The sequence below is a fragment of the Rhizopus delemar genome, genomic scaffold, assembly GCF_000149305.1.
Source record: "Rhizopus delemar RA 99-880 supercont3.6 genomic scaffold, whole genome shotgun sequence".
Taxonomy (NCBI): domain Eukaryota; kingdom Fungi; phylum Mucoromycota; class Mucoromycetes; order Mucorales; family Rhizopodaceae; genus Rhizopus; species Rhizopus delemar.
In genome coordinates, this window is record NW_027137832.1 from 216973 (window position 1) to 244787 (window position 27815).

The window sequence follows — 27815 nt, forward strand, 5'->3', positions numbered from 1 at the left end:
GGCACGCGTTGTGGATGTAGTTGAGAGTCTGACCAAGTCGTTTGAAAACTTCAATATAAAAGAAGCAAGTGTTCGCAACTGCATGAGGAATGAATACAATTTCTCTTTTAAAAGAGTTACTTTGCATCCTAAAGAAAGAAATTCTGAAGATAAACTCCAACAGCGATTTGAATGGGTAAATCGATGGACAGCAACTGATATGGGACTATGTCTCCAACTGTGTTTTTGTTGACGAAAGTGGCTTTAATATAAACATGCGTCCGCCTTCAGCTTGGTCTACAGTTGGTACACCAGCTATGGTAACAACTAAGTCGACTACAGCAACTTCCCATACGATTTTAGGCGCTATCAGCGCCATGGGAGTAGTAGACATTGAGCTCAGAGTAGCAGAGAAACCTAAGCACCGTAAAATTGAAAGTGGAAGAAAACGAAAGCAGACATCAGACACCAAAAGAGCAAAAGGCACTACAACAGGGCATTATTTGAATTTCATACGAAAATCTTTGGATGAAATGGATAAAAATCCTCTTATGGACTGTTTTTTTATTGTTATGGATAATGCTCCTATCCATACACACACAGACATCGATGAATTGGTCACTTCTAGAGGTTACGGGAGTATCTATATTCCTCCTTATTCTTCTGAACTCAATCCTATTGAGCAATTTTGGTCTGTTGTTAAGAACAAAGTTAAGAGAGGAACCTTTTCTGACAACGAAGACCTTAAGACGAGAATGGCTGAAGCGTGCAATAATGTTCCTGTTCATCATTTAAAGGCCTTTATACAGCACTCTTGTAATCAATTTGATAAATGTAGAAATAAAGAGCCCATTTAATTAAAAGTTCCATGAGGGTATGCTCAGGATTTACCCACAATTTAATTTCACAGAAAACTGCAATTAATTTTCCAAGAAACCTCAATTTAATTTTTAGAAACCCGCAATTTAACACTGCGTTCACTGTATGAACAAATGGTGTCCTTTTATCTGCCTGTCGTGTTGACCTAAAGGTTGATCCTATACTATGGCTCCCAATGACCCCCGTCGAACGAAGTCGCTTACTCCGTTGGCGTCTCGGTTGGCTTCCTGGTGACCTCCCCAAACCGTGTATCTACCACCCATTTGACCTACTCACAAGGACTCATGCCACTGAATGTCTTCATATGCATCGACGCCTGCAAATGCCACGATCTATCCCTGACCCTCTGTCATTTCTCTTAAACAAGCTGCCCACTTCCAAAAAGAAACCAACCGACAAAAACTGCTCAAAGCATATTGCATGGTCTATTCGTTGGCCAATTATCTGTCAAATTTTACATGAACTAGATTACTTGCATCGCGATCAAATCTCTCCTGATGTTCCCCCTCTTGGTCAAAAGTTATTATCTTGGTTATTCTCTAGCTCTTAAATGTATTGATTATACCTTCCTATCATATTCCCTTCCTTATCCTTTTTACCTTTTTGGCTATCAAAAAGGTTTTTAGTTTCACTAACACTTCTTTGAACTGGCCCGGGCAATACAATATGTCAAATATTATGTGCTCATTTTGGGTTTTAAAATTTTTTACAAATAAAAAAATAAAAAAAATAAAAAAAAACCTCTGATTATAATTTATTTAACACTAACAATGGTGTACGTCTTGCGGCACCTGAATAAAATCCTCCTTTCACCAAAAAAAAAATTGGATATACTTTTTTTTTTCTTCAGCAGGCAGTGATGGTATTTCTAAAAAAGATAGTTTGGGGCATTAAAATTATACACATTTTGTCATATGGCTAGTGAGAAATGGTTTTAAAGTTTAAGTTATAATTCTCGATGAGAACTCTGGAAAACTCAATTCCCACAGGAAGTGCGCCTTTGTTTTTGTAGTTTGGATAGCTTTTAAGCTCAGAAGAGCCATAGTTTAACCTTCTGAGAATAATATTAAACGCTAAAACAATTCAAATAATTGTGTGAACCCTTGTATTTTGAAGTGCTAAAAGGAGAATCAATTAACATAGGCTGCATAAAGAAACCTACAAAAAGTTATATCACCGACTAAAGGCTCAGAAAGAGATCTGCACTCGTTTTTCTTTTTAGAAAAAGCTTTCAGCAACTTGAAACAGCTTTCTTTTTAACAAAGTAATTAACTAAGTTTGAGCCAATCAGATTTTAAGCATAAAAACTCTTTAAAGCAATTCTGTATGAACCAATTTCTTTTCTCTTTTGTTTTCTATTTTTACAAAGAATGGCCACTTCAACAAAGGAAATGATTGTTGCTAGTTGGCAAAACATTGGAACGATTGAGTTGGTCTCAAAACGTACTCCAGTATTAAAACCAGGTGAGGTTTTAATTAAAGTAGCGGCTTCTGGTATTTGTGGTAAGTTGTATTTTGTATATTGCAAGAAAATCTAACAATAAAAGAAAGGTACGGATTTGCATATTTTTAAAGGGGAAACCCCACATGCTATCCAAAAAGTGGTCATCGGTCATGAATTCAGTGGTTATGTTGAAGAAATACATCCTCAGACAAATGCACTTTTAAAAGTAGGTGATCTGGTAGCCATTGATCCTAATGTTCCGTGCAGTCAATGTTCATTCTGCCGTAATAAAAAATATCACCTTTGCACAAGCCTATCTATCGTGGGCATCTCGGTGGATGGTGGTATGTCACAATATGTTGCGGTGCCTGCACGTATAGCGATCGCTGTTCCATCCCATGTCCCTCCCGAGGTAGCTTGTTTATCTGAACCTCTTTCATGCGTGGTACATGCTCTTGATAAAGGTAACGTCAAGGGTGGTGACTCTGTATTGGTCATTGGCGCTGGCCCGATTGGATTGATGACAGTTGCTTTGGCAAATGCAAGTGGTGGAAGAGTGACTGTGATTGAACCAAGCGAATTAAGACGTCAGAAAGCTAAAGAAGTCTTTGGGGCTGCTGAGGTATATGCTCCCAATGGCTTGGGCCCTGTCAATGGTGTCCTTGGAGAAGGGTTTGATGTTGTATTCGAGTGTGTAGGTCGTCCAAATACGGAAACCGATGCTGTTAATTTTGCAAAGGCCGGTGGTACGGTTGTGTGGGTCGGCGTAGCTAAAGTGGAAGATTGCATATCAATATTTCCCTATGATATTTATCGAAGAGAACTGACAATTACTTCCAGTTTTACTAACCCGTATGGAATAGATCGTGCAGTAAAGATCTTGGCAGAAGGAAGGGTGGATTGGAGTGCACTTATTTCTCACTCGTTTAAATTGAGTGAATTTGATATGGCCTGGGAAATATTTACAGCTGGTACAGGATTGAAAGTTATCATTAAACCATAATAAAGAGAGGTACCAAGAAAATTGAAGTAAAAAACACCCACTATTAAAAGTTAATTTGGATAAATAAACTATGTTTATATCAATCTATGCACTCATAATAATGAACTTTTAGCTATTGTAAAATCAATAACTGCATAGTGAAGTACATTATCATAAGCGTCAACTCATTATTTGCTGACAAATAAAGCATACTTTTCTGCGACTTTTATTTGTTCAATAAGCTAAAAGTAGATAGCTCAAGGCTTTAAGAAAGATTTTATGCTTACACTTCAGAGCGATATAGAAGCATACTTGTTCTTTTTGATTGTAAAAGGTTGTCGCTCAAACCATTGATGTGTATTAAAATATTATTCTCGATTTGCGCATTTCATTAAATTCCAAACACCAGTAAGCTGATAAAAGAAGCTGACAATGTTTTCGAAAATACTTCAAGAAAATCTCTTTATTATATTATAAATGTTTCTAAATTTGCTGTAGAATGAATGAGTTGTATGGAATTAGATTTTGCGACCAATGACTGTATAACCTCTAGCAGGTTTATTTGCTGATAATTCTTCTTTAGTGGGAATATGGTCAATCAATTCGACCTTGACAAGTTCTTTGAGCTTGAGGATGAGACCAGCAGTACCGGCATTGACAGGTTTATATGTTGTTTGATGAAGACGGAACAATCCTAGTGTTTTTGTAGCCGCACGAGTCTCTTCAGGAAGACCGATGACTGATCTTTTTAAAGTGATTTTATAATAATCGGCAGCTGCTTTTGTACTGGAAGAGAATAATCGTCGATTCAACATGTTAATGCAGAAAAAAAAAAATAACCTTTCTGCTTTCCAAGCATGGGTGGCTTTCAATATGGCAAAAATACTGCTGTGATTAAAAATACTACCAATCAAATTGTTTCGAAAAACTTAATTTCGACTTCAAGGAATAATAAAATTAAAGACAAAGTAGACCATCTGTTAAATTATATTGGTCTATTTACACGTTTATTCGATTAAAAAAGACCAACAACCTGGCCATCTTCGCTTAAATCGACATCAAAGAAACAAGGTCGAGTGGGTAAACCAGGAAGTGTTTGCATAGAGCCAACAAGAGGGTAAAGAAATCCTGCACCTACAGATGCACGAATATCACGGATGGGTATGACAAATCCAGTAGGGGCGCCCTTGAGTTGAGGATCATGACTGAAGCTATATTGGGTCTTTGCCATACAAATAGGCAGTGAAGCAAAGCCTTGACGAGTGTACGTCGCGATTTTTTCCTTTGCCAAATCACTATACTCAACTCCATCTGCACCATACAAGTCGCGGCAGATGATTTCAATCTTTTGCTCAATAGGAAGTGAAAGTTCATACAAGAACTTGAAGTTTCTAGTTGACTTCTCACAAGCTCGAATGACCGCATTACCGAGATCAACAGCACCCATACCACCTTGAGCCCAATGATTACAAGCAACAGCATCGTCTGCTCCTGCGCTTAATGAAATTTCGCGTATAAGCTCCATTTCGGCATCTGTGTCGGTACTATAAAGAGAGTGAGTGTATGATTTTTTTTATAAAGTGCATGCAATACACTTACGTAAATTTGTTGATGGCAACAACAACGGGAACACCAAACTTTTTAACATTCTGGATATGCTTCACCAAATTAGAGCAACCTTTTCTTAAGATGTCCAAATTTTCTTGTGTATAAATATCTGACAACGGTTTACCAGCAACAACATCAGGTCCACCGCCATGCATCTTTAAGGCACGTACAGTAGCAACCAAGACAACAGCATTTGGAACTAAGCCAGATACTCGACACTTGATATTAAAGAACTTTTCCATACCAATGTCAGCACCAAATCCTGCCTCTGTAACCACATAACCTGGTTCCAAATTATCATCGGATCCGGCCAACTTGAGTGCAATCTTGTCAGCCAAAATGGAAGAATTTCCATGAGCAATGTTTGCAAAGGGTCCCGCATGTACTAGCACCGGAGTTCCTTCCAAAGTTTGCATCAGCGTAGGCTTGATGGCGTCCTTCATCAAGACAGTCAAAGCACCACCAATGCCTAAATCATCTGCCGTGATAGGATCACCAGCCTTTGAACTAGCAACGACCATCTTGCCTAATCTTTCACGCATATCCTTAAGATCTGTGGCCAATGCCAGAACAGCCATGACTTCACTTGCGACTGCAATATCAAATCCAGCAGATCGCTCCATACCCTTTTCAGTTGGGTTTTGGCCAATTGTGATCTTTCGCAAGAAACGATCGTTGGTATCCATCACACGCTGCCAAGTGATTGTGTTGGTATCAATATCTAAGCGGACAAAGCGAGAGACTTCCTCAGGTGTCAAATCATTTGGATTGGTTTTGTGGATGCCAAGTTTTTCAAGACGTTTCAACATCACTGGGGCAAAGTTTCTGACACCCTTCTTGGCTGGGCACAAACGATTAAAGAGGGCCTTATCCGTTTGTGTGTTTTCGTGGAAAATACGAGCATCGATTGCTGCAGCCAGTAAATTATTGGCAGCAGTGACGGCATGGATATCACCTGTAAGATGTAAATTGAATTCGTCCATGGGAATCACTTGAGAATAGCCTCCACCTGCTGCACCCCCTTTGATACCAAATGTGGGGCCTTGAGATGGCTGACGAACACATGCAAATGCCATTTTATTTAAATGAGCACCCAATGCCTGAACGAGGCCAATGGTTGTTGTTGATTTACCTTCGCCTAAAGGAGTAGGTGTGATGCTAAACATCAAAGATAAATTATTACTTCACACCATGTTTTACTCAGTACTTACCCAGCGACGACAATATAATTACCATCCTTTCTGTGGCCTAATCTCTTTAATACATCCAAACTGACTTTGGCCTTTGTTGGACCATAAGGTTCCAATTCACTTACAGTCAAACCTAGTTCCTTGCTTAAATCCGTAATGAGCTTGGGGGTTTGAGACATGGCAATATCAATATCTGAAGGAACTGGTGTTTTGAGTTTCAGAGATAAGGGTGTTATGGTACGCTTGGGAGAGTTGAGCTCTTTAAAGAACCGAGTGGCGCTTAAATGCGTGTTTTCCATTAACATGGCAACTGTCATAGGGCCGACGCCACCAGGAACGGGTGTAATGGCACTAGCTATACGTGATGCGCCTGCATAATCAACGTCACCTACAAGTCTAATACCCGATTTCTTGCTTGAATCTACTTGCAGTATGAATACCTATTTCTTCAGAAAAAATATTATATATACCTTTGACAGGATTTGTCCCAACGTCAATCACTACTGCGCCAGGTTTTATCCACTCCCCTTTTACAAATTCGGGCTTTCCAATTGCAACAACCAGGATATCAGCCTCTTTAACCTAAATCATGAAATATTTTTAACGAAAAAAAAAAATTAACAAGTATTATTCATACATGAGCCTCAATGTTCTCAGTCTTTGAATGGCAAACAGTAACTGTAGCATTTTCCGCAGTAAGCAAAGCAGCGACCGGTGTTCCCTGCAGGAAAAATTAGAATAAGCAAAGTACAAATATATTATTTACATAAACGTACGACAATATCACTTCTTCCAATCACAACGGCTCTTTTTCCAGCAATGGTTGTACCTATCTTGAATTTTAATTCGCTTGTGACATTTTTTTTTTTTTTTACCTGCTGATTTCAACAGATGGATGACACCCTTTGGTGTACAGGGTAAAAATAAAGGTGTAGATGCTCTTTTAGTCATATTACCAATATTAAATGCATGAAAACTAGATGAGATAAAATATATGAGTATCAACCACCGTGTACATCTCAAAATATTACCCGTCCACGTCCTTTTTAGGATCAATCGTTTCGATAATAGCAGATTCACTAATATGCTTTGGAAGGGGCATTTGAACAAGGATGCCATGGATACGGTCGTCATCATTCAACTGTTTGACTTGCTTGACTAATTCCATTTGAGAAATATCCTCGGGTAACTTTTTGTAGATAAATTGAATGCCAGCTACTTGAGCCGCCTTTTCCTTCATGCTCACATAGACAGTAGAATCATCTCGGTTACCAACTTGAATGACAGCAAGACATGGTGCGTATTGAGGATATTTTGATTTCATTAAAGTGATTTCCTCTTTTATTTTATCGCGTATATCTCTTTTGATTCTCTCATTAAAAGACAATAACATATACCATTCAATAAATATTACTTACTGTGCAATGGATTTTCCATCGATAATATGGGGTGAAGCAGCCATCTTTCTCTTTTTTTTTTTAGTAAAGATCAATGAGAAAAAGAAGGGAATAGGTTGGGTGAGAAAAAAGACTAAATTTAATGGGATTTTTTTAAGAAGCGACCTTATCTTTTTGTGTGAGGTTCTATTCTAGACGGGCACAGTTACAGATTGGAAAGATAAATTACAACAATAAAATAGCTACTGTATTGAATTATGAGGTTTAAATTTTATGTTGATGTAAATTTTCCTGCTCAGTTCAACAAAATAACATTGTGGCTCTTGCTTCTGCTTCAATTGACCAAAAAGCTGCGTCTTCAAAAACACTGCAAGCAGTTGCATGAAAAGGCTCAAGTTTTCAACGCTGCAACCTTTTGGTTACTATTTGAAGTGGACTAGGTATTTGATCAAAAGATAACAGCAAAGACGTTTAAGGAATTGATGTGCCAATGTATCCCATAGACCGTTAGACTAGCCAGGATCGCGAAAAGTACTTGTCTGTTTTAATTGCACCGTACAGCATGTATCCTTCACCTGTGTGTAATTGGACATGATTTTATGCAGAGGAGAGCATGAGGGAAGTTTTTCATGATAAAGGCACCACAGAATTATTTGTGCCAGATGAACAAGTGAGACATGCCAGGGCTTGTTCCAAAAGGATTTGCCAGCTCCAAGATAAGTGGATAGAACTCTGTCAGATGGAAGTAAGTCAAAATTTCTAAAATATTTGGTGGATGTTTTTTCCACTTACATGCTGCAAAGTAGAAATGAGGAAAGAGGGGAAAACTGAGGCGCAGAATTATGGTGTAGGTAAGTTAGAATGTATAATTTTATGATCGTAGTTAGCACATGATGACTTGTGGACATCGTTTTACTTGGTTTGAATAAAAAGATGGATAAAAAGAATTTAAATATCTCTTTAAATTAAGAGTAAGAATGAAAGGAAATGAAGAGTGTAAGAAGGAAACTAAGTAAATAAACACGAGAGAGGATTTTGAAGTAACTAATTTAAGAGTCATTACCCTTGCTTTGAAGTTTGACATTATAACAATGAAAATAGTAATCCAGAAATTTTCACTGATATAACACCATAAACAAATGCTATTTAGCAATCAAGTGCAACTCAAATAACAAATTATATTTTTTCCTTTTTGTATACAAGAAGTGCCTTTTTATCTTTTTCCTTCAGTTTCGACTTTCGACTTTCAATATTACTTTTTTAAATTGTTTTTTTTAGATAAAGCATCATGCATTTTGTTTTATTAAATCTTTCTTTGGTCTTTACTTGTAATTGCAAACAACTTAAGCCACTTGAAGCTGATGATTGTCATTGTAGCCCTTTTCATTCAAAGCAATTTACTTTATCTTTTAAGTCAAGAATGATCTATTTAAAAAGATCCGGTGGCTACTTTAAACCTATTACACCAAAACAAAATTACAATAGTTTCGTTGAATACTTTTAGAAGGTCTTTTTGTAGCTCATTTTATTGGACAAAAAAATATCATTTTAATACCTGACCTCTAGTTGATGATAAAGATCTAATTACTGTATAAGAAGCTTTATTTGATTTCATTTGTATCAACATCCAAATACGAGACAACACGCTTTTAAAATGCTCCATCCGGGAACGGTCCATACTGAGCAATATCATCTATCTTTTGTCCTGCTATTTCATAGGATATACGCAGCCGAAGCTTAACCGTAGTCTATAAACAAAAATGAGCAAGCTGTGCTTATCCTTTTACAATTTTGTTTACCTGTTGTGGGTTATTTATTCTCATGAGCTGTTTTTCCGTTGCGTTGGATTGTACTATGTTACTTGTGGCTGCATTCATTTGTAAACGCTGACTCTTTGGTACGGCAGCTTGGAATTGTAAGTTGCTAATTGTTCCCCTAGACCCATCGTTTATAAACAAGGTTTGTACATTGAGTATAGCTGGGTTGTTAGAGTCTTTGGAAGGCACAAGTCGAACACTCAGCCCGTTCTTTGAATAGGCTTCAAATCCTGCTGTATTGGTGTTTGTAACTGACTTGGTAGCTTGATTGAAAGGTAAGCTATGTTCCAAATTTGCTAGCGAATCTAAGGGATTAGTTGCCTGCTGGACTGAGTGCGTTGGTTGTGCTGGAACTTGATTCCCTCCTAAAAGGTCCATTAAAGCATTGCTGCTGTTAGGTGCAGTTGGTGTACTTGTGGCAGGTGAAGCTGGAGAACCACCAAACAGATCAGCCAGTAAATCAACATTAGAAGCTTTTGGTTGCTGAGGAGACGATACTGAAACAGGGCTCTGGACCATCTCAGGGTTTTCAGAGGTACCATTGCCTCCACTGGTACCGACACCCATTAGATCCAAAAGTAAGTCTTGATCTGAGGGACCTTTAGACTTACCAGTAGATGATGTAAAGGCCGCGTGTGAATTGTCAGAAGTAGAGTTATTTCTAATGATTGTGCGAGGTTCAGGAATAGGCATACGCTCCAAGACGGCAGGTCGAATTGAATCATATGAGAATAAGTTGGTATATTCAACCGCACGCTGCTGTATTTCGACTTCCATACTAACAGTGTACTGGTTGAGTAACTCTTTAACCTTGCTTTGAGCGCCATTGTCTGAAAGACGGGAAGAGAGCTTCATGAGTGCGGTCATAACATATTCACGCGTCACTTGGTTAGCATAGGGACCCAAAAGGATTGACTGCATTAGGTTAACAATTGAGCTGTCCGAGGCTTCTATAATAGTACCCTCTTCTTCCTCAAAGCTACCGCTACCAACAAGCACATCTCCATATTCACCAATCACCCACACGCCCGCTAGTACCAAGCTTTCTTGTGAAATATCCTGTTTTAATGCAGCATATAGTTTTTGAACAGTATACTGATGTAATTCAGAAGTATTTGCTACAAGACCAATAAATCCTGCAAGGACTTCTTCACGGACATGATTTCCAGCTAGTTTTAATACACGAAGCATCGTGTCAATATGCCATCGTTTGTTTGGAGCAAATCTCTCTGCTGCAAGAAATATTTTTGTAGTCATGCCTTGCTTAAATTCAGTATCAGCAACTTCCAAGAATGCTAGCAATTCGCGTGTAAGCACGCGGACGTTTCCTTCATTGATCAATGCAAAACTCAATTCCAAAGCGCGGCGACGAATGGATATGTCACCATCCCGAAGACAGTCTAGAATAGTATTTCGATGTCTTTGAACCGCTTGTGTCTCAATACCCACTGTTTTGTTTAACGTTTCTAAAGCAACATATCTGAGAAATATCAGTACAAAGGAAATTCCATTTTCAATTGTCCATATCTTACCTAATATTGTTATCTCTATTACTCAAGAATTTTCCTAGAATGTTAACAGCTAATACGCGCAACCCAGCCTCACTTTCAATATTCATGATTGTCAAGACAGTTTCATATAAGATGGAGTTGCCAACATTTTTCGCGTTTTCGGTATTTGTTGCGACTTGGGCGAGAATATCATTCATGGCCTCAGATGCTTCGCGATCGCCTTTAGCAAGTATACGTAGCAAACGAAGGATCTTGACTTGAAGGAAAGGATCAGTAACACCTGTTACATCATGTTCAGGTGAAAATCCAGCACTGGTAAGGTTTTTAAGATGTCTAACTAATAAAGGAACAGCCTAATACAAAAGAATGAGACGATTGCTATAAAACTAGTAGAGGCACCTTACCTTTCTGAATGTCGGAATATTTTCAGGATTTTGTTGACATATTTCTGTCACTAAAGTGATACCAGTGATAAGTACGCCATGACTACGATCGTTTAGGAGAGACTTTGTTTTAGAAATAAAATTTTCATGTAATTCAGGTACTCTTAAGATGATACGCAAAGCACACAGAGAAGCCTAAAAGGATATCGAGCTTCAATATCATATAAAAAGGTAAGTAACTGGTGTTTTTACCTTTTTGCGAATGTATGTATTTGAACTGCCCATTAGTTTTTCAATTTCAGAGCATAAATCACGAGCCATTTCAGAGGAGGAAATGTTACCCATTGTACATAAAGCTAAACCAACCACAAACATGTTGCTATGATTCAAGTCACTATCAAAAAGTGGTTGTCAATTCTTCTTTTCTAAACGTTTGCCTTTTTTAATATTCTTTTACTTTTTTAAACTGTTTGTCACCAAAGTCAACACTTCTGTCTTTTCATCAATAAGCAACATGATACCCAAATAACCCAAACGCTTATCAGCATATTTAGGACTTGCTACTAATTTCAAACATTCCATTTGACCAAAATGAGCGGGATAACCGAGCATATGAATATATAGTAATTTTGCAACATTGGTATGGCGTGAGTCAGGGTTTTCATTTTTGAAGGCTGTTCTAATGTTGGCACTTTCTTTTTGAATTACTGCTCTTTCTTCTGCTGCAGTTTTACAAGCTCTTACTGCTCTGATAAGATCTTTGAAGGAAAATTAGTTGGATGTTAAGTTGTAAAATAAGAGTGAGAACAAGTACCTTTTAATCTGAAGAGAGGCAATTTCGCAAGAATTTCTTGCGAAATCTTATTAATGCTGTTCATCATCTTGAAGAAATTAGACTTTGTTAGAAAGTTTTTTAGTTTTTAACAGTGGTTTGTTAATATGTCTTTTTTATGAATTAAGATGAAGAGAGAAAAAATATATATTTGATAGGGTGTTCAGCTTACTCAAATCCCAAGTAACTCAAACTGAACTTTAAAACTCAAGCTTTGAATTCGATGTACACAAGCTCAAATAAATAACCATTTTATTTTAATTCAACTCATTTTCAGGGTGCTTATACGCTTGAGCAACAAACTTATTGTGTCTTCCTAATGCAACTATAAAACAATATTTTCAAATATTAGATACAATAAAGGGATATAACGTTGTTATATGCACCTAGTCTATCCTTTGAATATAACTCTACAGTTGTAAAGGCTAAAGTTTTCCCCAGCTTATCCACTCTAGCATTGACTGTGATAGTCTCCCCTACCTTCGCTCCAGTGATATAACTAATGTTGATATCTGTGCTTACACCTGTAGCATATAATCCTTTAGAAGCAATGGCTAAAGATCCACCTATATCTACCTTTTTCTCAATTAATCAAAGCTTTTTTTTTTCTTTTTTTATAAAAAAAAAATAAAAGCTTACAGTTGTAGCTAATAAGCCTCCATGAACAGACCCTAATCGATTCTGAAATAACGATTTACTTAAGTTTACTTAAATTGGTGCTTTTATTGCTTTTACCAAGTGTTGCTTTTCAACTTGAAATTCTGCAGAGATCTTGCCACTTTCAGCTCTAACAAGTTTGAGCTAAGTAAAATACAATACATATCAATATATAGTTCATGTTGTATATAAAACAAAGTATTTTTTTACCCCTGGCAGGACAAGTGCGTCGTATCCACCAGCCGCGTGGAAGCTCTTTTATTTTCATACAATGTTGGTTAGTTGTTTGCTCCTCAGATAAAGTAATGAGTTACCTTCAACACCTTTTGAACGAGTTCAGGTGAGCGTAAAACAGCTGAAGGGATCATTACAACAAAAAGAAAATGAAAAATGTCAAAAACAAACTGAATTATCCTAATTGCATTCGGAAGTTGTATTTTATTTTTTTATTGTCAGAAAGCTGTACAATAAGGCCTGAGTCTTGGTCAATACATGGAAGGAAACGATTTTGGATTTCTTAAAGGGCCAGCTTGAGCATGGATTGCCATATTAAAGATTAAGCTTCAGCTGTATAGCTCTTTTTAAATCATACAGCTGCATAGTCAGGTTGGAATTTATTATGATTTAGCTAAAAATATGCAGAGCGTCCATGACTTCATTTTATGATAATATTGAATGGAGCTTGCTTGTTGTGCAGTTTCATCTTATATAGAGGGTGCCATTATTCTCTCTGTTAATATAAACATATAAGTTTGCAGCAAGAAATTGTCTCAAATTCAAGTTTTTCTACAAGTCTAACAAAACGACAAGATGTTTCTTGGTCTGAACAGATGCCTTCCCCTCTCTATAGGCATAAAAGCTATAACAATGATGAATGAAATACAAGCAGTCATATGTTTGCTAAATCTATCATAGGCGAGCATTTCAAAAGTCTCCGAATGTTATTTATCTTGTCACATATTCATTCTCTGAAGTATCTGTTTCTTGTAGTCTTTTTAGCACAGAAAATCAGAGCGGGCCTTTGAATAGGTGTTTGAAATGTTTTTTAATATTTCTGTTCAAAACAATACACGACTTTTTTACGTTGACAAATAATGGAAAATCAAACAAAATCAAGAACACCTACTGATTTCTTGGGAACAGTATTAGGTCAAACTGTTAAAGTAAAGTTAAATTCCGGTATTGATTATAAAGGTAAGTACTCCTATGTTTTGCATATAAATCTCTTATAACATTAGGATAGGTACATTGGCGTGCTTGGATGGTTATATGAATATTGCGTTGGAAAATACAGAGGAATATGTTGATGGAAGATTAAAAAATAAATACGGAGATACATTTATTAGAGGAAATAATGGTAAAAGAACGAACTTTTTAATTATATAAAGTATTAATATTATGTCCTAGTTTTGTATATTAGTGCAGATAAATAATAATACCAACGATTTTTAAATGATGAATTATTTTATATATGCGTGTGTATGTGTGTAAATAAGTGAGGGGGGGGGGAATAATATAAAACGCTTTCATTCAGGTGTGGGCAGTCTTTTTTTCTATAAAGAGAAAGAGACCATTGGAATTACATTTATTCTGTCCATGTATAATAAAGCGAAGATCTTTTAACTCTTTTAAAACATAGGTTAATTTGACAAGTAAATTGATTCATGCCAAATCCTTCAAGAATACGCGTGTAACCTTAATAAAAAAATATGTCTTTCAAGAGAACTAGTCAAAAGGAAGAGAAATAATAAGATTGTTATTAACTAGATTTCTTTTATTCATTATAAACTATTGCTTTTTTATTCTTAATCTCTTGTTTTTATTAAAAAAAAAAGAAACTTCAAAAGTTCCCAGGAAGGTACCGGGAAGTTACAGTGAAATGATGTAACTATTTCCAAAATAGTTTAAATATAAAAGAACCCCCATAACTTTTTACTTTTCTTTTTTTTTTCTTGCAAAAAAATAAAATAAAAATGGGTCTTCTTGATATGTTTCCTACTGGTGTTGTTACTGGTAAAAACCTTTTGAAGCTCTTTGAATATGCTCGTGAACACAAATTCGCCATTCCTGCTATCAACTGTACTTCCACCAGGTAAACATGAAGTGCTGATTTCTTTCGCGTATTGACTTTTTAAATAGTACTGTAAATGCCGCTCTTGAAGCTGCTCGCGACATCAAGTCTCCAATCATCATTCAATTCTCTCAAGGCGGTTCTGCTTTCTTTGCCGGTAAAGGTTTGGATAACAAAAACCAAGAAGCGTCTATTATTGGTGCTGTTGCTGGTGCCCAGGTAAAACCAAAAGGATTTCATTACAGTTAGATATTAATCGCGTATCCTTTCTAGTATGTACGCGCTGTTGCTAAAGCTTACGGTATTCCTGTCGTCGTTCATTCTGATCACTGTGCCAAGAAGCTTTTACCTTGGTTCGATGGTAAGATTTAAGTTGATAAACAAACAAAACTTTATTATAACGTACAAACAATAGGTATGCTTGATGCTGATGAAAAATATTACAAGGCCCACGGTGAACCCCTTTTCTCTTCTCACATGCTGGATCTCTCTGAAGAGCCCAAGGAAGAAAACATTGAGATCTGTCTCAAGTATCTCAAGAGAATGGCTGCTATTGACTGCTGGCTTGAAATGGAAATTGGTATCACAGGTGGTGAAGAAGATGGTGTTGACAACTCTGGTGTTGACAACGCTGCTCTTTACACTCAGCCTGAAGATATTTGGGATATCTATAAATCCTTTAAGGAACTTAGTCCTCTCTTCTCTATTGCTGCCGGTTTCGGTAATGTTCACGGAGTTTATGCTCCTGGTAACGTTAAATTACATCCTGAACTCTTGGGTAAGCATCAAGGTTATGTCAAGGAGCAACTCAAGAACAATGACCCTAAACCTGTCTTCTTTGTTTTCCACGGTGGCTCTGGCTCTAGCGAAGAAGAAATCGCTGAAGCTGTTCGTAATGGCGTTGTCAAGATGAATGTTGATACAGACACTCAATGGGCTTACTGGAAGGGTCTTAAGGAATTCTATGAAAATAAGAAGGATTATCTTCAATCTCAAGTTGGTAATCCTGAAGGGCCCAACAAACCAAACAAGAAGTTTTATGATCCACGCGTCTTTATTCGTGAATCTGAGAAAACCATGATTCAGAGAGTTCAACAAGCTTGTAAAGACTTGGGCAATGTTAACACATTATAAATAACTCCATTACTTAATCTGTTTATCCTATTTCTTTAAAAAAAATTCGTTTTTTTTGTATTCCAATAAAAAAAAATCATGTATGCATAAGTAAATAATAACGCATTAAACAAGCTTGGTTGGAGTTTGAACAAAAACCACTCTATATTCTTGTTCATCTTATTGAGCTTTGTGATAACTCGGCTGATAACCTATATTAAGCTGGTATTCAGATATACAATTACTATTGCCAATTAAAATGGGAACAGAGTTCAGTCAAACAAAAGTGAGAGACTTTAAATAAATACATTCTGATCAAATCTATGGAATTTAGCGTGGGCGTATTTAGATAAACACATGTAGATTGTAACAGCTGAGTATTGACACGATGGTATATCTTTCTTTTTTCCCTTTTAATTGTAAGTAAGCTTTTTCTGCAATATTTTAAATAGTAATGCTTTAGTATCTATTCAATTTAACAATAAGGATAAACTAAAAAAAAATATTCATGGGAAAGTAGGCACACATTGTTAACAAAAATAATATTATGGAATCAACCAATGTCAATACTCAAAAAGATGCCAAAAAGGAATACACAAATGTTAAAAAAAGAAGCAGAACATTACCTATTGTAGTTTCGGATGGAAGTGAGGATGAGGATCAGGCTACGATAGAGCGTGTTTTACGAGATTTTAGAAGAAAGAATGACGATTTATGTAATCTACCAAAGTTATTACAACCCCTGATTGAGAAAAAAGAGGTCATTGAATTACTATCGAGCGATGAAGAAGAAGCACCAAAGGCAAATATTGAAGCAGATAAAGTGAAAGGCAATTCAGTAACAAAAGGAGATCTGACAGAAGAAGCATTGGAAAGAGTGTTTGGAGAAGATATTATGCAGAAGAAAGAAGACACAATCGAAAACTTCACGAAAAACAAGAGAGTGGACGATGTTGTTGAAGAAGAGATTCAACGAGACAGAGTTGATGAGCCATATAATACAAATAAGCAAGACAATTACATGGTAGACAAAAGAGATGTTAACAGTTTTAAGCTACATTTGCAAACAGAGAAATATTCCTGTAAAGTAGATTGCCGTGAAAAAGAAAGAGTAAAGTGGTTCCTCGAACAAATGCGAGAGAACGAACATCCTGTGGTTATTCTTCATGAATAAAGTACCTTCAAAAGCATGTTCCTGTTTTGTTATTTTCGTAGTTTAAAACTCCAATTTCAATATTCCTTTTTTTCTTTGTTCTTTACATACTTTTAAGATGACTGAAAAGTCTCTACTTAATCAAGTAGAGCCAGTGATTATAAAAAGAGTAAAAAAAGAAAAAAAAGGAAAACAGTAATAGCAGCTTACTTACCGTAAAGAAACACGTAGATTGGAGCAAAATATATCTCTTATTCGCATACACTTTTCGCTTACAGTAAAGTATTTATATACCCAATATAGGCACACATACACACAACTAACAGTGTCAATAAGGCGCCTTCTTGTTTGCACTCGCTGTAGGTTGCTATACACATTACCATAAAATTGTACAAAATGAATATTTTGGATATCCTGATGTAAAGCGAAAAGTTTTGTAAATGTAGTTTGTAATACTAAAGGCATTTTGCACATAGGAATGGTTCCCTAGTGTAAGTGCAACTACTGGAGACAGGTACCCTGCTCGTGCCATTTTCCAGATTTTTATTGCCTTGACCTCCGGTCCACGATTTGCACTTGTCTTTTTGTGGTACTTTTATACAGTGTCCTCTGCAAAGACAGTATCCAATGGGTTTGGTTTTATTTTTATTGTCTGTTGGCGTTGTCAGAACAGTTGCTTGTGGTGGATGGGTTTATATTACCTCAACTGATGATCATTTAACGCACGATGTGGCCATGGTGCTTTATTTGCTCTGCACTTTGCCTTGGCAGTTGGGTGTTCTTTATTCAAGCTCAAAAGAAAGCCAAACTGCTGTAAAATGGAGAAGATTCCTTACAGCTGCTTTTTTTACAACCTTGCCACCAATGATTTATTTCTTTATTCAGCACAAGGTTCACAGAATACCTGGAGGTAATACAAGAAATATATAAATTAAAAAGGAAAACAATTAAGCTTTTTTGAATTGTACAGCTTACACAACCTATGCTTTCTTTGAATGGTCTTTGATATTGTATGATGTTGCTTATGATGCAGTAACAGCTTTGGAATTCCAAAATTTCGAATTGACAATCGTCAACAAGTCACCAAGTTCCGCGGCAGTAGTAGCTTCGTAAGTCAATTGAATTTTTTGTGTTGCATGTGCTGAAAACTAATTTTTATGTTGTAGAGCTTCTGCACCGTTTGTAACCAAGTAAAGTAACATTCATTTCTTCTATAAAAGTATTGACATTAATATGATAATAGCCCTGAAGGAAATATTGCTCCTTCTATTATACGTACATTGACTGTGTTCAGAGGATTTGTTACTGAAACCTATCTGGGTAAGAGAATAAAACATCTTTAGAAAAAGTGGGCTTATAACATTTTTATTAGCATTTGTATTTTGGTCGATGCTTACTTCTTTAACACTCTTGATTTGGTAAAAATCGTCCATGTACTGACCATTTCATAATGAATAACGACATTGGTTTAGGTATTTCCCATTATGGTACATGGGTATTTCTGGATTTGAGGCCTTCCTCTTCATTACCTTGTTACCCGTTTTCCTTGCCATCGCACCATTGAGACGATTCATATACAAATTCCGTGGCTTGATTCATCTGTTATCTTTAGTAGGCGTTGCTTCCTATCTCAAGGTTGATCCTGTTTGGCGATTGTCTATGACTGCTTGTGGTATTGGCTTGAGCTTATGTGCCTGGGTTGCTGGTTGGATGGAATCTAGCTCTCAAACGGGCGAATTGGAACGTTCCGCTCTTATTTGGGGACTTGGCTTGATCATGCACTGTGTTGTCAAAATGGCCTGGTTTACTGAAAATCCTATTTGGCCTATTATGAATAGAGATAACGGAGGACTGAACGACGTTGGTCTTGTCTTTGGCGTTATTGCATCACTTGATGTCATATTACGTGACGCCTCTCGTAGCCCAGAGGCAAAGACAGACAATAAATCTGCTGTCAAGTATGCTGGCAGCTCCTTATTGGCTGCATCAGGATTTGGTTCTTTGCTCTTTGCTTTTCACTCCATGTATACTGATTCTTCCACCATCATGCGTTGGACTGTTGATGGCTATCCCAACTATGGCCCAGATCCTGTGCCTTGGGGCATTGCCACAATTGCTTCTCTTGGCTTGGGTCTCATCATTTCCCCCTACCGTCGATTGACTACTAGTTTTGGCTGGTATATTGTTGGAGCAGCCTCTTGCGCCATCTTTTACCTTTACTCTTCATGGACAGCCTTTTATGCTGGACTTGCCTTGGGTACTTATCTCATGTCTATCACACCTGCCATAATCCGCGGTCTTTCTGCACAGTCACCTTTTGTCACCTTATTTTCTGCTTTTATGATATACAATTTGCTCTGTTTGGCACATGTCTGGGTTGTTGCTTATGAATTTGTACCTGGCGGTGTCTATGCTCGTGAAAGAACTGATCTGATTCTTTGCGTCATGATGACCTTGATTGGTTTGGGTGTGTTTAATGCCAGCAAGCAAACACGTCAAGATGTTCAAAAGAGGTTGGCACAATTCCATATTTTGAAACATGCTCGATTCATGGCACGTATCTTGGTCGCTGTGTTCATTATGCTCTCTGCCCTCATCTCTTCTCACCGAATGATGAACTCCAAGTCACCTGTTCCTTATACAACCTCCGAAAAGTCATTCACTGCAGGCATTTGGACAATTCATTTTGCTCTGGATAATGATATGTGGGCTAGTGAACGTCGTATGCGTGATGCCATTCGTGATTTAGAATTGGATGTTGTTGGTAAAGCAAAAAGCGCTCAGGTTTATGTACAGCACACTTATACTTTTTTATATTAGGCTTACTTGAATCTGATACCATGAGAATTATTATGGGTAATCGTGATTGGGCACAATCTATTGCTGAAGAGTTAGGTTATTACCTCGATTTCGTAAGTTTTTTTTTTTATATTCCTCTATATTTTAAGTAGATGTTTATAGTCTAATACTTTTTTATATAAAAATAGGGACCTGCAAGCATGAAACATACTTGGGGATGCTTAATGTTATCCAAGTTTCCTATCATCAAATCAGAACACCATCTTTTACCTTCACCTGTAGGCGAACTTGCCTGTGCTATCCACGCTACGTTAGATGTTTATGGTCAACCTGTCGACTTTATTGTTAGTCACAATGGACAAGATGAAAATTACAATGACAGAATTCAACAGACTACAAAGTTAGCTGAGATTATGCGAACGAGTCCCAATCCGTTTGTCTTCCTCGGTTATGTAGTCACTAAACCACAACAGGAAATCTATCACTTGTTGTTTGATGATGGTGATATGAATGATATTGATCCTACTGACTGGGATCGTTGGTGTGAGTATGTAGGCTACAGAGGTTTACGTCGTGTGGGTTATGCTCGTATTAGTCATGGAGGCATCACAGATACTGAAATTCAGTCTGGCAAATTCCAGGTGGTCAGTAATCCCAAGGACTATTGGAAGGCGTCTTATGATCGCATTGTAGAATCAGAAGTTAAACCAGAATTAAGATATCCTTCCATGTTTTATGGCCAAGGAATACGTGGACACCGTTATCACGTATTCAATGAACCTCGTTATTTCAGAGATTAATAGAACAAATTAATAAAACTTGTAAACGAATACACAAAGAGAGAGAGGAAGCCTTTTACACTATTTTTAACTGCGGTGCGTGTGATATCGTTACACATACATACACATTATATAAAACTCAAGCAGATTTCTGTTTTCTTTCATCATTTTCCTTTTTTTTTTCACCTTTAGAATGACGCTTACTATTGACGATGTGGTAACACATTACATTTTATCAAGCCATCCTCGAAATTATGCTATTGTAGATATTAAAAACAAAAAGACAAATAAACTACAATACATCAAGATCAGACATCGACTCTCTAAATTTTATGCCGTCAGTCTCGTTCATCCGATTACGTTTGAAATGATGGCCGAAGCTCATGCAAAGAGTGCTACAGATAAAGAAAAACATATTATCTTGCATTATGAAAATGAACAGGACGCACAAGTAGAGTTGCGTGATACCTCAAAAATCGGATTTGAATGGAGTTTTGCTTGGGAAGGAGAGAGATATAGATGGTTTGAGGCTTCATATTTTTACCGTTTTCGTTTTACTTTGCTTAACCCTTCTTTTTTTATTGCAGGGTTCGCGAAAGTCGAATGAGTAATAATTTAGAATGCCGGGCAATAAGAAAGACAGGTATTTTGTTGTACATGTTGTGAAGGAAACTAAAATAAAAGGGTCATCCCTTTGACTTAGGTGACATTTGTGTAGCACAGTATCTATCTAGAACATTAAAAGATGAATATTTTGGTATTGTATCACTACTTGGATACAACATGCTTCGTTGTGAGTTGAGTCAGTCAAAGGAACTCGAATTGCTTTTACTTGTATCACTCATTACCTTACTTGACAAATCCGACGACGGAAGCTGGAAAAGAGACCCAATCAGTAAAGGTGTGCAGGACGATATAGCCGTGTTGCCCTCTGCTGGAGGAAGATTGCAAGAAAAGAAACAGAAAATGGAGCGTACAAACGAACAAAAGTTGCAGCTCATGTTAGATAAGGATGTTCGCAGGTCTCAAAAACAGATGCAAGCAGATCACAAAAAGCATCCCTCGAGTGCTGGTAACAGCCCTGTTCAGACTCCCAAAAAGGGGCCACCGCTGCCTACACCAACTGTTTCAGCAAATTCTCTCAAACAGGCTAAACGAAAATCTGCCCTTTACTTTAATAACGATCACAGTCCACCTATCACGCCCTCCAATAGCAGCAATAATGGCGCAAGGACACTATCGGCGCTTTTCAGTAGTTTAGCAAACCTAAAACAGCAACAGCAAGAAGAAGTTGGTATCAAACATAAACAGGTATTGTCGCCTTCTGTTATTGATAAGTTAAAAGATACTGCCTACGACCATCAACATACGTTTCCTTATTATTCATACAGTCAATTTGCGCGTATGACGAGTGAATTCGGTAACATGTCTATACAGCAATCAAGCAAAGGCAACAATCCACCACCCCTTCATGTAAAGGATATTCAATGGGATCCTGAACGCAAGCAGACATCATTGATAGACAACAAAAGAGACCAACTTATTTCCGATGAATATTTGGCTTATAGACAGCAGAAGAAAGACTATAGTAATCTGAAACATACAGCTCATCCTTATGGCAATAGATATTCTACTTCTGAATATCATACAGAATATCATGGGAGCTATTATAATTTTTAATGTATATATATTTCATATGACTCTATAAAAATAAATGTTATAAAATATGACGCAACAGATAAACAAACAGAACAGAGGCACAAAATTTTAAATGCAAGCAAGTTAATTAGTAATATGGAAAAAAAAAAGTGTTCTATAAGCAATCAAATACAGAGGAATAAATAAGTAAATAAACAAATCTTTAGCTTAGAATAGGCAAAAACTATATTTTTTTTTAAAAGAAAAAAGCTTTGTTAATAAACAGCCAACCAGATAAAAATTGACTTACATTTCCTACAATAACACTAGGTAAATCAAAGATATCTCGTTTGATGGTAAAGCAAAAAGTACATGGTACGACCCGTTTTGTAGGACTCATCAATATACATGTGCTATAGACTGCTGAATCTGTGTTATCAAATGCATGTAGCGCATATTTTTCCCAATATTCCACTGCTGATGGATTGCTCATAAGCTATTAAAAACAGCACTTGTAAGTTCTTTTTTACATGTTTTTAGTAAAATTCTCGATTAAATTACCTCATAAATATAAGTTTTTTTGTTGAGTAACATATCTCGAGACCACTGAGTAAGTAGTGAAAATTCTTTACCTACCAAAGCTATTTCTCCTGTTCTGCGCCATACAACTGTAGGCGTTCCTGAATAACTAATCAATTTTTCATATTCCTAAAAACAAATTGATGGATCTCGTTCTTTTACATCATGAAAGCATAAAGAACTTACAAGGAGAGTACGTTGTAAGCATTTCTCTGTAAATACCAAATCATCTTCAGTTAAATTCATCATGGATGCTAAAACGGATGGTCTAAAAAGCGCCAGCGCTCTACTAATTCTCATCAAATCTTCTCTACTCATCCTTTTTTTTTAAAAAAAAAAGAAGTAAACATTAAATACATTGCTGTTATCTTTTTTTTTTTTAAAAAAAAAAAAAGCTTCTTATACCTAGTCTTTACATAGTTGATAAGATAGTGATATCCATCAGCATAACTAAATGGTTTGGTCGCACTAGCATAAGCCATCTCTGGTGTAATTGTTTGATTTCTTCTTTTGACAGCAGGCCCTGCATTAGCTGTAATAGGACTTGCAACTTTGGCTACCACTGCACCATCGCCGTAAGCAGATAAAGAGGATATGCCTGAAGCAGAAATTTGTGATGTATCCATACTAGAGGATGCAACTGAGGCTACAGATGATCTCTTCAGTGTTCCATTACTGATGTTGGTATTGTTAGCATTGCTATTGCTGGATCCATTCATAAATGCGTTATTGGAGGTTGTATTGGACATGAGCCGTGTGGTATTATGGCTTGATAAAAATGAAGAATCTCCTCTCAACATATCCACGTTGCCTACGGTAGGCGAAGTCCATATGTTATTCAATGTATTTTGCTGGGCATTGGGAGTTGCTGAATTGCTGCTAGTGTTAATCAAAGGGGATCCAAGCATATTGGAGAGTATAGAATATTCAAGGTTTGTTGCATTCGATCCAAATCCGTAATTATAGTTCTCCATTGGAAGTAAAGCGCTATTTGCTGCTGCATTTAATATCGAATGTGCTTCTGTATGAATAAAAAACTAAGCATTCAAGGGGTTCCGGTTAACACTTTTTTTTTACCACTGTTCATAAAGTTTTGAGATTGAAATTCGTTTGTCTCTCCAGGGCCAAAAGAACTTGTGGGTGTTGATACTGATGTTTGAGGACTATAAGCTGTTGTAGGCGTATTTATTGTTTCTATAATAGCAGGTTAGACAAGTAATACTTTTGTAAGTCTCTGTTTTTCACCATCAATATCTTGCAAGTATTTTGCTTTTTTCCTAGCACCATCTGTACAGGTAGTGGAAAGGTTTCTTTTTATACATCGTTGACAAGGACGTGCTACAAAATAAATTTAATATTTAGAATGTTTAAATCATTTTAATGAAATGTTCTTACAATCATCACAGGTAAGATGTGCCTAAGTGAATATATACATTTGTATATATATTTATAATTTAGTCGACTTTTAAGGGCCACCTTTGTAATTACAGATTTATATGGGTGTGTGTACCTTTTGACAGTGTATACAGGCTCTAGTGGCTTTCTTTTTTCTTGGACCAGAATTCGACTTTGCTTGCTCCTGTTTCATTTCAGTTTTTTGTTATTTAATGTCAAATAAATGAGTAAACCCGCTCTAAACCCTCTTTTTTTTTTTTTTACGGAGCGGGACAAAAATTGTCAAGAGAGTGAATATAGTTATTCAACTGAATAGCGACTGAAAGGTTATATTTTTTAATGCCATGTAATACTGAAAATGATTTTGCTCTTTCAAATTATAAACGGATAAGGATATTAATGACTACAGACTTTTTATTATAAAGGCTTTTCGATTTATAAGAGAAAATGATAAAAATGATAAAATAAAATTAAATCAATTTAATCCCCTGAAAGGAGAATAAAATACTCGTTAAGACACAATGATGATTTAATAATCTAATCGCAGTTTTCGCTGCTGTCATCATTGTTATCACCATCATTTCCATGATTGTCATCATGGTCATCGTGGTCATTACCATTGTCGTTACCGTCATCGTGGTCACCGCCATTACCACTGTCACCATCATCACAATCAGCATCATCACCATTGTTACCATTGTCACCATTGTCACTGTGGTCACCATTGTCACCATTGTCACCATTGTCACCATTACCGCTGTGGTCACCATTGTCGCCGTGGTCGCCATCATTACCATTGTCGCCATCATCGCAATCAGCATCATCGCCATTGCCATCATGATCGCCATCATCGTTATTGTCATCGTGGTCATCATCACCGTCATGGCCATCGCAGGCATCACAATCACCATCGCTCAACACATTAACTTTGATACCATTACCAATATTGTGGATGTCAGCATTATTTAGGTTGTTTTCAAGAATATGTTTCAAAGTAACGTCATCGTCGACAGCTTTAACGACATCACGGCGACTGAGGACATTAACCTTGGCATTGTTAGCAATGTCTTTAACTTTGGCATTATTCAAGTTATCCTTAGCAACATCCTTGACCAAAACATCGACATCCTTGACCTTGACTACATCACGGCGACTGAGGACATTAACCTTGGCTTTGTTAGCAATGTCTTTAACTTTGGCATTATTCAAGTTATTCGTGGCAACGTTCTTGACCAAAACATCGACATCCTTGACAGTGACTACATTACGACGAGCAACATTAACTTTGGCATTATTAGCGATATTGTGAACTTTAAGGTTGTTTAAGTTATTCGTGGCAACATCTTTGACTGTGACATCGACATCCTTGACAGTGGCTACATCACGACGACTGAGGACATTAACCTTGGGATTGTTAAGAATGTTGTGAACTTTAAGGTTGTTTAAGTTATTCGTGGCAATATTCTTGGCTGTGACATCGACATCCTTGACAGTGGCTACATTACGACGAGCAACATTAACTTTGGCATCATTAGCGATATTGTGAACTTTAAGGTTGTTTAAGTTATTCGTGGCAATATTCTTGGCCGTGACGTCGACATCCTTGACCTTGACTACATCACGACGACTGAGGACATTAACCTTGGGATTGTTAGCAATATTTTTGACTCTAAGGCAGTTCAAGTTGTTACTGAGAATGTCCTTGGCCTTGACATCAACATCCTTAACCGTGGCTACTGATCTACGTTGAGGAATAGCAGCACTTTCAACCAAAACTGCAGCAAGGGAAGCAGCAATCAAACCAAGGGAGAGTAACTTCATTTGTTTTTTATAATTCTATACTGGTGCAGAAAGAGAGAAAAGATGTAATAAAACGATATAGTTTTTTACAGTAAAAAAGATGATAGGAAAAAGAAAAGAAGAAAGGAGAGTCTTTTTATATGGTTGTATTCTCCTTTTTTTTTCCCTTTATTACAGTAAAGTAGATTAGTTCTTCAATGGTGATCATTCTAACTTGGTAAAAAAAGGGATGGAAGGGGAAGGAAAAAGGAGCTGTGTGAACTATAAAGCACATGGTGAGTGCATATTTCTATTATTATTACAAGTAATTTTTTTTTTCCTTGTGTAGCAAAGTCGATCATGCAGTAAAGTAAATATTTTGATTCTCCTAAAAATGGTTGACAGATAATATTGTGCTACGTCAAAAAGAAAATCATGATTGATGGGTTCAACGTAGTCAATGTTAAATTCGCTATCTTTGATTATACTGTATGTACTACTGTCGTTTATTAAGACGAATGCTATTATCTCAGATTTCAAGTTAATACAAAAAAGTCATTGCTTAATCATTATGTTACAGAAGGGCATCTTCAGATCCTCTTTATGCAGTACCTTGGTTAAGGCTCGCATTAAAAAATAAACATATAACTAGCAAAATAATTGTCAACGGATTTTTCTTAAAGTAGCAATCATTCTATTAGAGACTCAAGAATGTTCTGATTTGCAGCTTATTTTGCGTATAATCTCAAATATAAACATTGGTAATACTATTCTCACATACAGCAAAAAAGAAAAAAAGAAAAGAGATTAAATCTCGGCTTTTTTTTTTTCGTTTCTTTGGCTGTTTAACTTGTTCAATTTCTGTATTATCATCTCCCTATTTTCAAGTCCCTTTTTCTCCTTTAATTACCCTCAGTTTTTCTAAGATTTAATAGGGAAATAGGAGTGCTTTTTATTTACTTCCGCGTAACATCATCATAAAAGCTTTATTGAGCAATAAGACTACTAAAAAATTTTGGTGATGAATCGAAAATGGTCTATAAACCAGGTTGTTTCTTTTATTTTACACTTAAAGAATTAATATGTATGCAATTATGCTCCTTTAGTATTCAATTGTGAAACTTTTTTCTAGTAAGCTTCCCCTCGAAAGCATTGAATTAAGCGGGAGATCAAAGGATTTAAGAAGGGAAAGGAAAAGTACTACATGAGATGAGCAGGTTTGATGACAAGACAGTCAGTACTTCAAGTAATAGGAGTGGATACATAACGAACCAGCTGTATAATTATTCATTTCCTCAGATCCTTTCTTTCTTTCTTTCTTTCTTTCTTTGTCTCTATTATTTTGTATTAACAGAATCAATTGAAATATATTGAAAATCAGCATTCAGGGGCAATAGACCTTTCATGAAGTCCATCAATATCGCATCAGAGATCAATTAGCCAAGAAAGAAAAGAATCCGTCTATTTTTGTCTTTGGCATATGTGTATTATTTAAAAACTTATACTTCAATTTAAGTAAAAATGCCAATCAGTTTAAAAATAGCAAATGAAACAAGGTGTATATTTATTCATTTCGTTATTCATTAAGGATAAAGAGTGTATTCTGTATCTTAAGGGGGTGATGAAGCAGGGTATCTAACTGGAAATAGATCTTTCTGTTCAGTGATTTCCAAGTATCCTACATATTTTCTATTTTATGTAACGCTATCCTATTCTCCCTCGAGACACACGATTAAATCAAGCCAATGATAACCTAATATATTTACACACCCCCTTGCCCTTAAAGCTTCACCCGTGCAGTCAGCCAACGAGGTCCCCATGGTACATTCA

At 36.6% G+C, this 27815-nt stretch overlaps 14 protein-coding genes across 14 annotated transcripts; 8 read left to right on the forward strand and 6 right to left on the reverse strand.

Annotated features, from left to right (window-relative positions):
* Nucleotides 1-254: 254 nt before the first annotated feature.
* On the forward strand, nt 255-836 carry RO3G_08069 (uncharacterized protein; the record flags this gene model as incomplete). Its single annotated transcript, XM_067662659.1, has 1 exon — nt 255-836. One exon carries the CDS (start codon nt 255-257, stop codon nt 834-836), a length of 582 nt encoding a protein of 193 aa, XP_067518760.1.
* A 1392-nt stretch (nt 837-2228) lies between these two features.
* RO3G_08070 (uncharacterized protein) lies at nt 2229-3305 on the forward strand (the record flags this gene model as incomplete). Its single annotated transcript, XM_067662660.1, has 2 exons — nt 2229-2361; nt 2434-3305. 2 exons carry the CDS (start codon nt 2229-2231, stop codon nt 3303-3305), a joined length of 1005 nt encoding a protein of 334 aa, XP_067518761.1.
* Nucleotides 3306-3802: 497 nt separating this feature from the next.
* Nucleotides 3803-4099, reverse strand: RO3G_08071 (uncharacterized protein; the record flags this gene model as incomplete). The annotated part of the gene is made up of 1 exon (XM_067662661.1): nt 3803-4099. One exon carries the CDS (start codon nt 4097-4099, stop codon nt 3803-3805), a length of 297 nt encoding a protein of 98 aa, XP_067518762.1.
* A 200-nt stretch (nt 4100-4299) lies between these two features.
* On the reverse strand, nt 4300-7544 carry RO3G_08072 (uncharacterized protein; the record flags this gene model as incomplete). Its single annotated transcript, XM_067662662.1, has 9 exons — nt 4300-4828; nt 4884-6050; nt 6104-6503; nt 6553-6664; nt 6720-6803; nt 6859-6911; nt 6958-7058; nt 7114-7452; nt 7501-7544. The coding sequence occupies 9 exons, from the start codon at nt 7542-7544 to the stop codon at nt 4300-4302; spliced, it is 2829 nt and encodes a 942-aa protein (XP_067518763.1).
* Nucleotides 7545-9216: 1672 nt separating this feature from the next.
* RO3G_08073 (uncharacterized protein) lies at nt 9217-11802 on the reverse strand (the record flags this gene model as incomplete). The annotated part of the gene is made up of 6 exons (XM_067662663.1): nt 9217-9227; nt 9341-10776; nt 10829-11160; nt 11212-11385; nt 11443-11584; nt 11648-11802. The coding sequence occupies 6 exons, from the start codon at nt 11800-11802 to the stop codon at nt 9217-9219; spliced, it is 2250 nt and encodes a 749-aa protein (XP_067518764.1).
* An 867-nt stretch (nt 11803-12669) lies between these two features.
* On the reverse strand, nt 12670-13047 carry RO3G_08074 (uncharacterized protein; the record flags this gene model as incomplete). The annotated part of the gene is made up of 3 exons (XM_067662664.1): nt 12670-12693; nt 12758-12823; nt 12994-13047. 3 exons carry the CDS (start codon nt 13045-13047, stop codon nt 12670-12672), a joined length of 144 nt encoding a protein of 47 aa, XP_067518765.1.
* Nucleotides 13048-13773: 726 nt separating this feature from the next.
* RO3G_08075 (U6 snRNA-associated Sm-like protein LSm6) lies at nt 13774-14112 on the forward strand (the record flags this gene model as incomplete). The annotated part of the gene is made up of 3 exons (XM_067662665.1): nt 13774-13873; nt 13923-14036; nt 14087-14112. 3 exons carry the CDS (start codon nt 13774-13776, stop codon nt 14110-14112), a joined length of 240 nt encoding a protein of 79 aa, XP_067518766.1.
* A 540-nt stretch (nt 14113-14652) lies between these two features.
* Nucleotides 14653-15884, forward strand: RO3G_08076 (fructose-bisphosphate aldolase; the record flags this gene model as incomplete). The annotated part of the gene is made up of 4 exons (XM_067662666.1): nt 14653-14771; nt 14819-14969; nt 15024-15111; nt 15166-15884. The coding sequence occupies 4 exons, from the start codon at nt 14653-14655 to the stop codon at nt 15882-15884; spliced, it is 1077 nt and encodes a 358-aa protein (XP_067518767.1).
* Nucleotides 15885-16410: 526 nt separating this feature from the next.
* Nucleotides 16411-17037, forward strand: RO3G_08077 (uncharacterized protein; the record flags this gene model as incomplete). Its single annotated transcript, XM_067662667.1, has 1 exon — nt 16411-17037. One exon carries the CDS (start codon nt 16411-16413, stop codon nt 17035-17037), a length of 627 nt encoding a protein of 208 aa, XP_067518768.1.
* A 606-nt stretch (nt 17038-17643) lies between these two features.
* Nucleotides 17644-20615, forward strand: RO3G_08078 (uncharacterized protein; the record flags this gene model as incomplete). Its single annotated transcript, XM_067662668.1, has 9 exons — nt 17644-17829; nt 17902-17926; nt 17987-18125; nt 18183-18206; nt 18260-18336; nt 18389-18434; nt 18489-19780; nt 19837-19928; nt 20004-20615. The coding sequence occupies 9 exons, from the start codon at nt 17644-17646 to the stop codon at nt 20613-20615; spliced, it is 2493 nt and encodes an 830-aa protein (XP_067518769.1).
* A 172-nt stretch (nt 20616-20787) lies between these two features.
* On the forward strand, nt 20788-21201 carry RO3G_08079 (uncharacterized protein; the record flags this gene model as incomplete). Its single annotated transcript, XM_067662669.1, has 2 exons — nt 20788-20811; nt 20902-21201. 2 exons carry the CDS (start codon nt 20788-20790, stop codon nt 21199-21201), a joined length of 324 nt encoding a protein of 107 aa, XP_067518770.1.
* Nucleotides 21202-21377: 176 nt separating this feature from the next.
* On the forward strand, nt 21378-22274 carry RO3G_08080 (uncharacterized protein; the record flags this gene model as incomplete). Its single annotated transcript, XM_067662670.1, has 1 exon — nt 21378-22274. The coding sequence occupies one exon, from the start codon at nt 21378-21380 to the stop codon at nt 22272-22274; it is 897 nt and encodes a 298-aa protein (XP_067518771.1).
* A 181-nt stretch (nt 22275-22455) lies between these two features.
* On the reverse strand, nt 22456-24399 carry RO3G_08081 (uncharacterized protein; the record flags this gene model as incomplete). The annotated part of the gene is made up of 9 exons (XM_067662671.1): nt 22456-22476; nt 22543-22728; nt 22794-22940; nt 22998-23130; nt 23217-23622; nt 23889-24005; nt 24057-24149; nt 24207-24228; nt 24322-24399. The coding sequence occupies 9 exons, from the start codon at nt 24397-24399 to the stop codon at nt 22456-22458; spliced, it is 1203 nt and encodes a 400-aa protein (XP_067518772.1).
* Nucleotides 24400-24743: 344 nt separating this feature from the next.
* On the reverse strand, nt 24744-26027 carry RO3G_08082 (uncharacterized protein; the record flags this gene model as incomplete). The annotated part of the gene is made up of 1 exon (XM_067662672.1): nt 24744-26027. The coding sequence occupies one exon, from the start codon at nt 26025-26027 to the stop codon at nt 24744-24746; it is 1284 nt and encodes a 427-aa protein (XP_067518773.1).
* Between the last annotated feature and the right edge of the window lie 1788 nt (nt 26028-27815).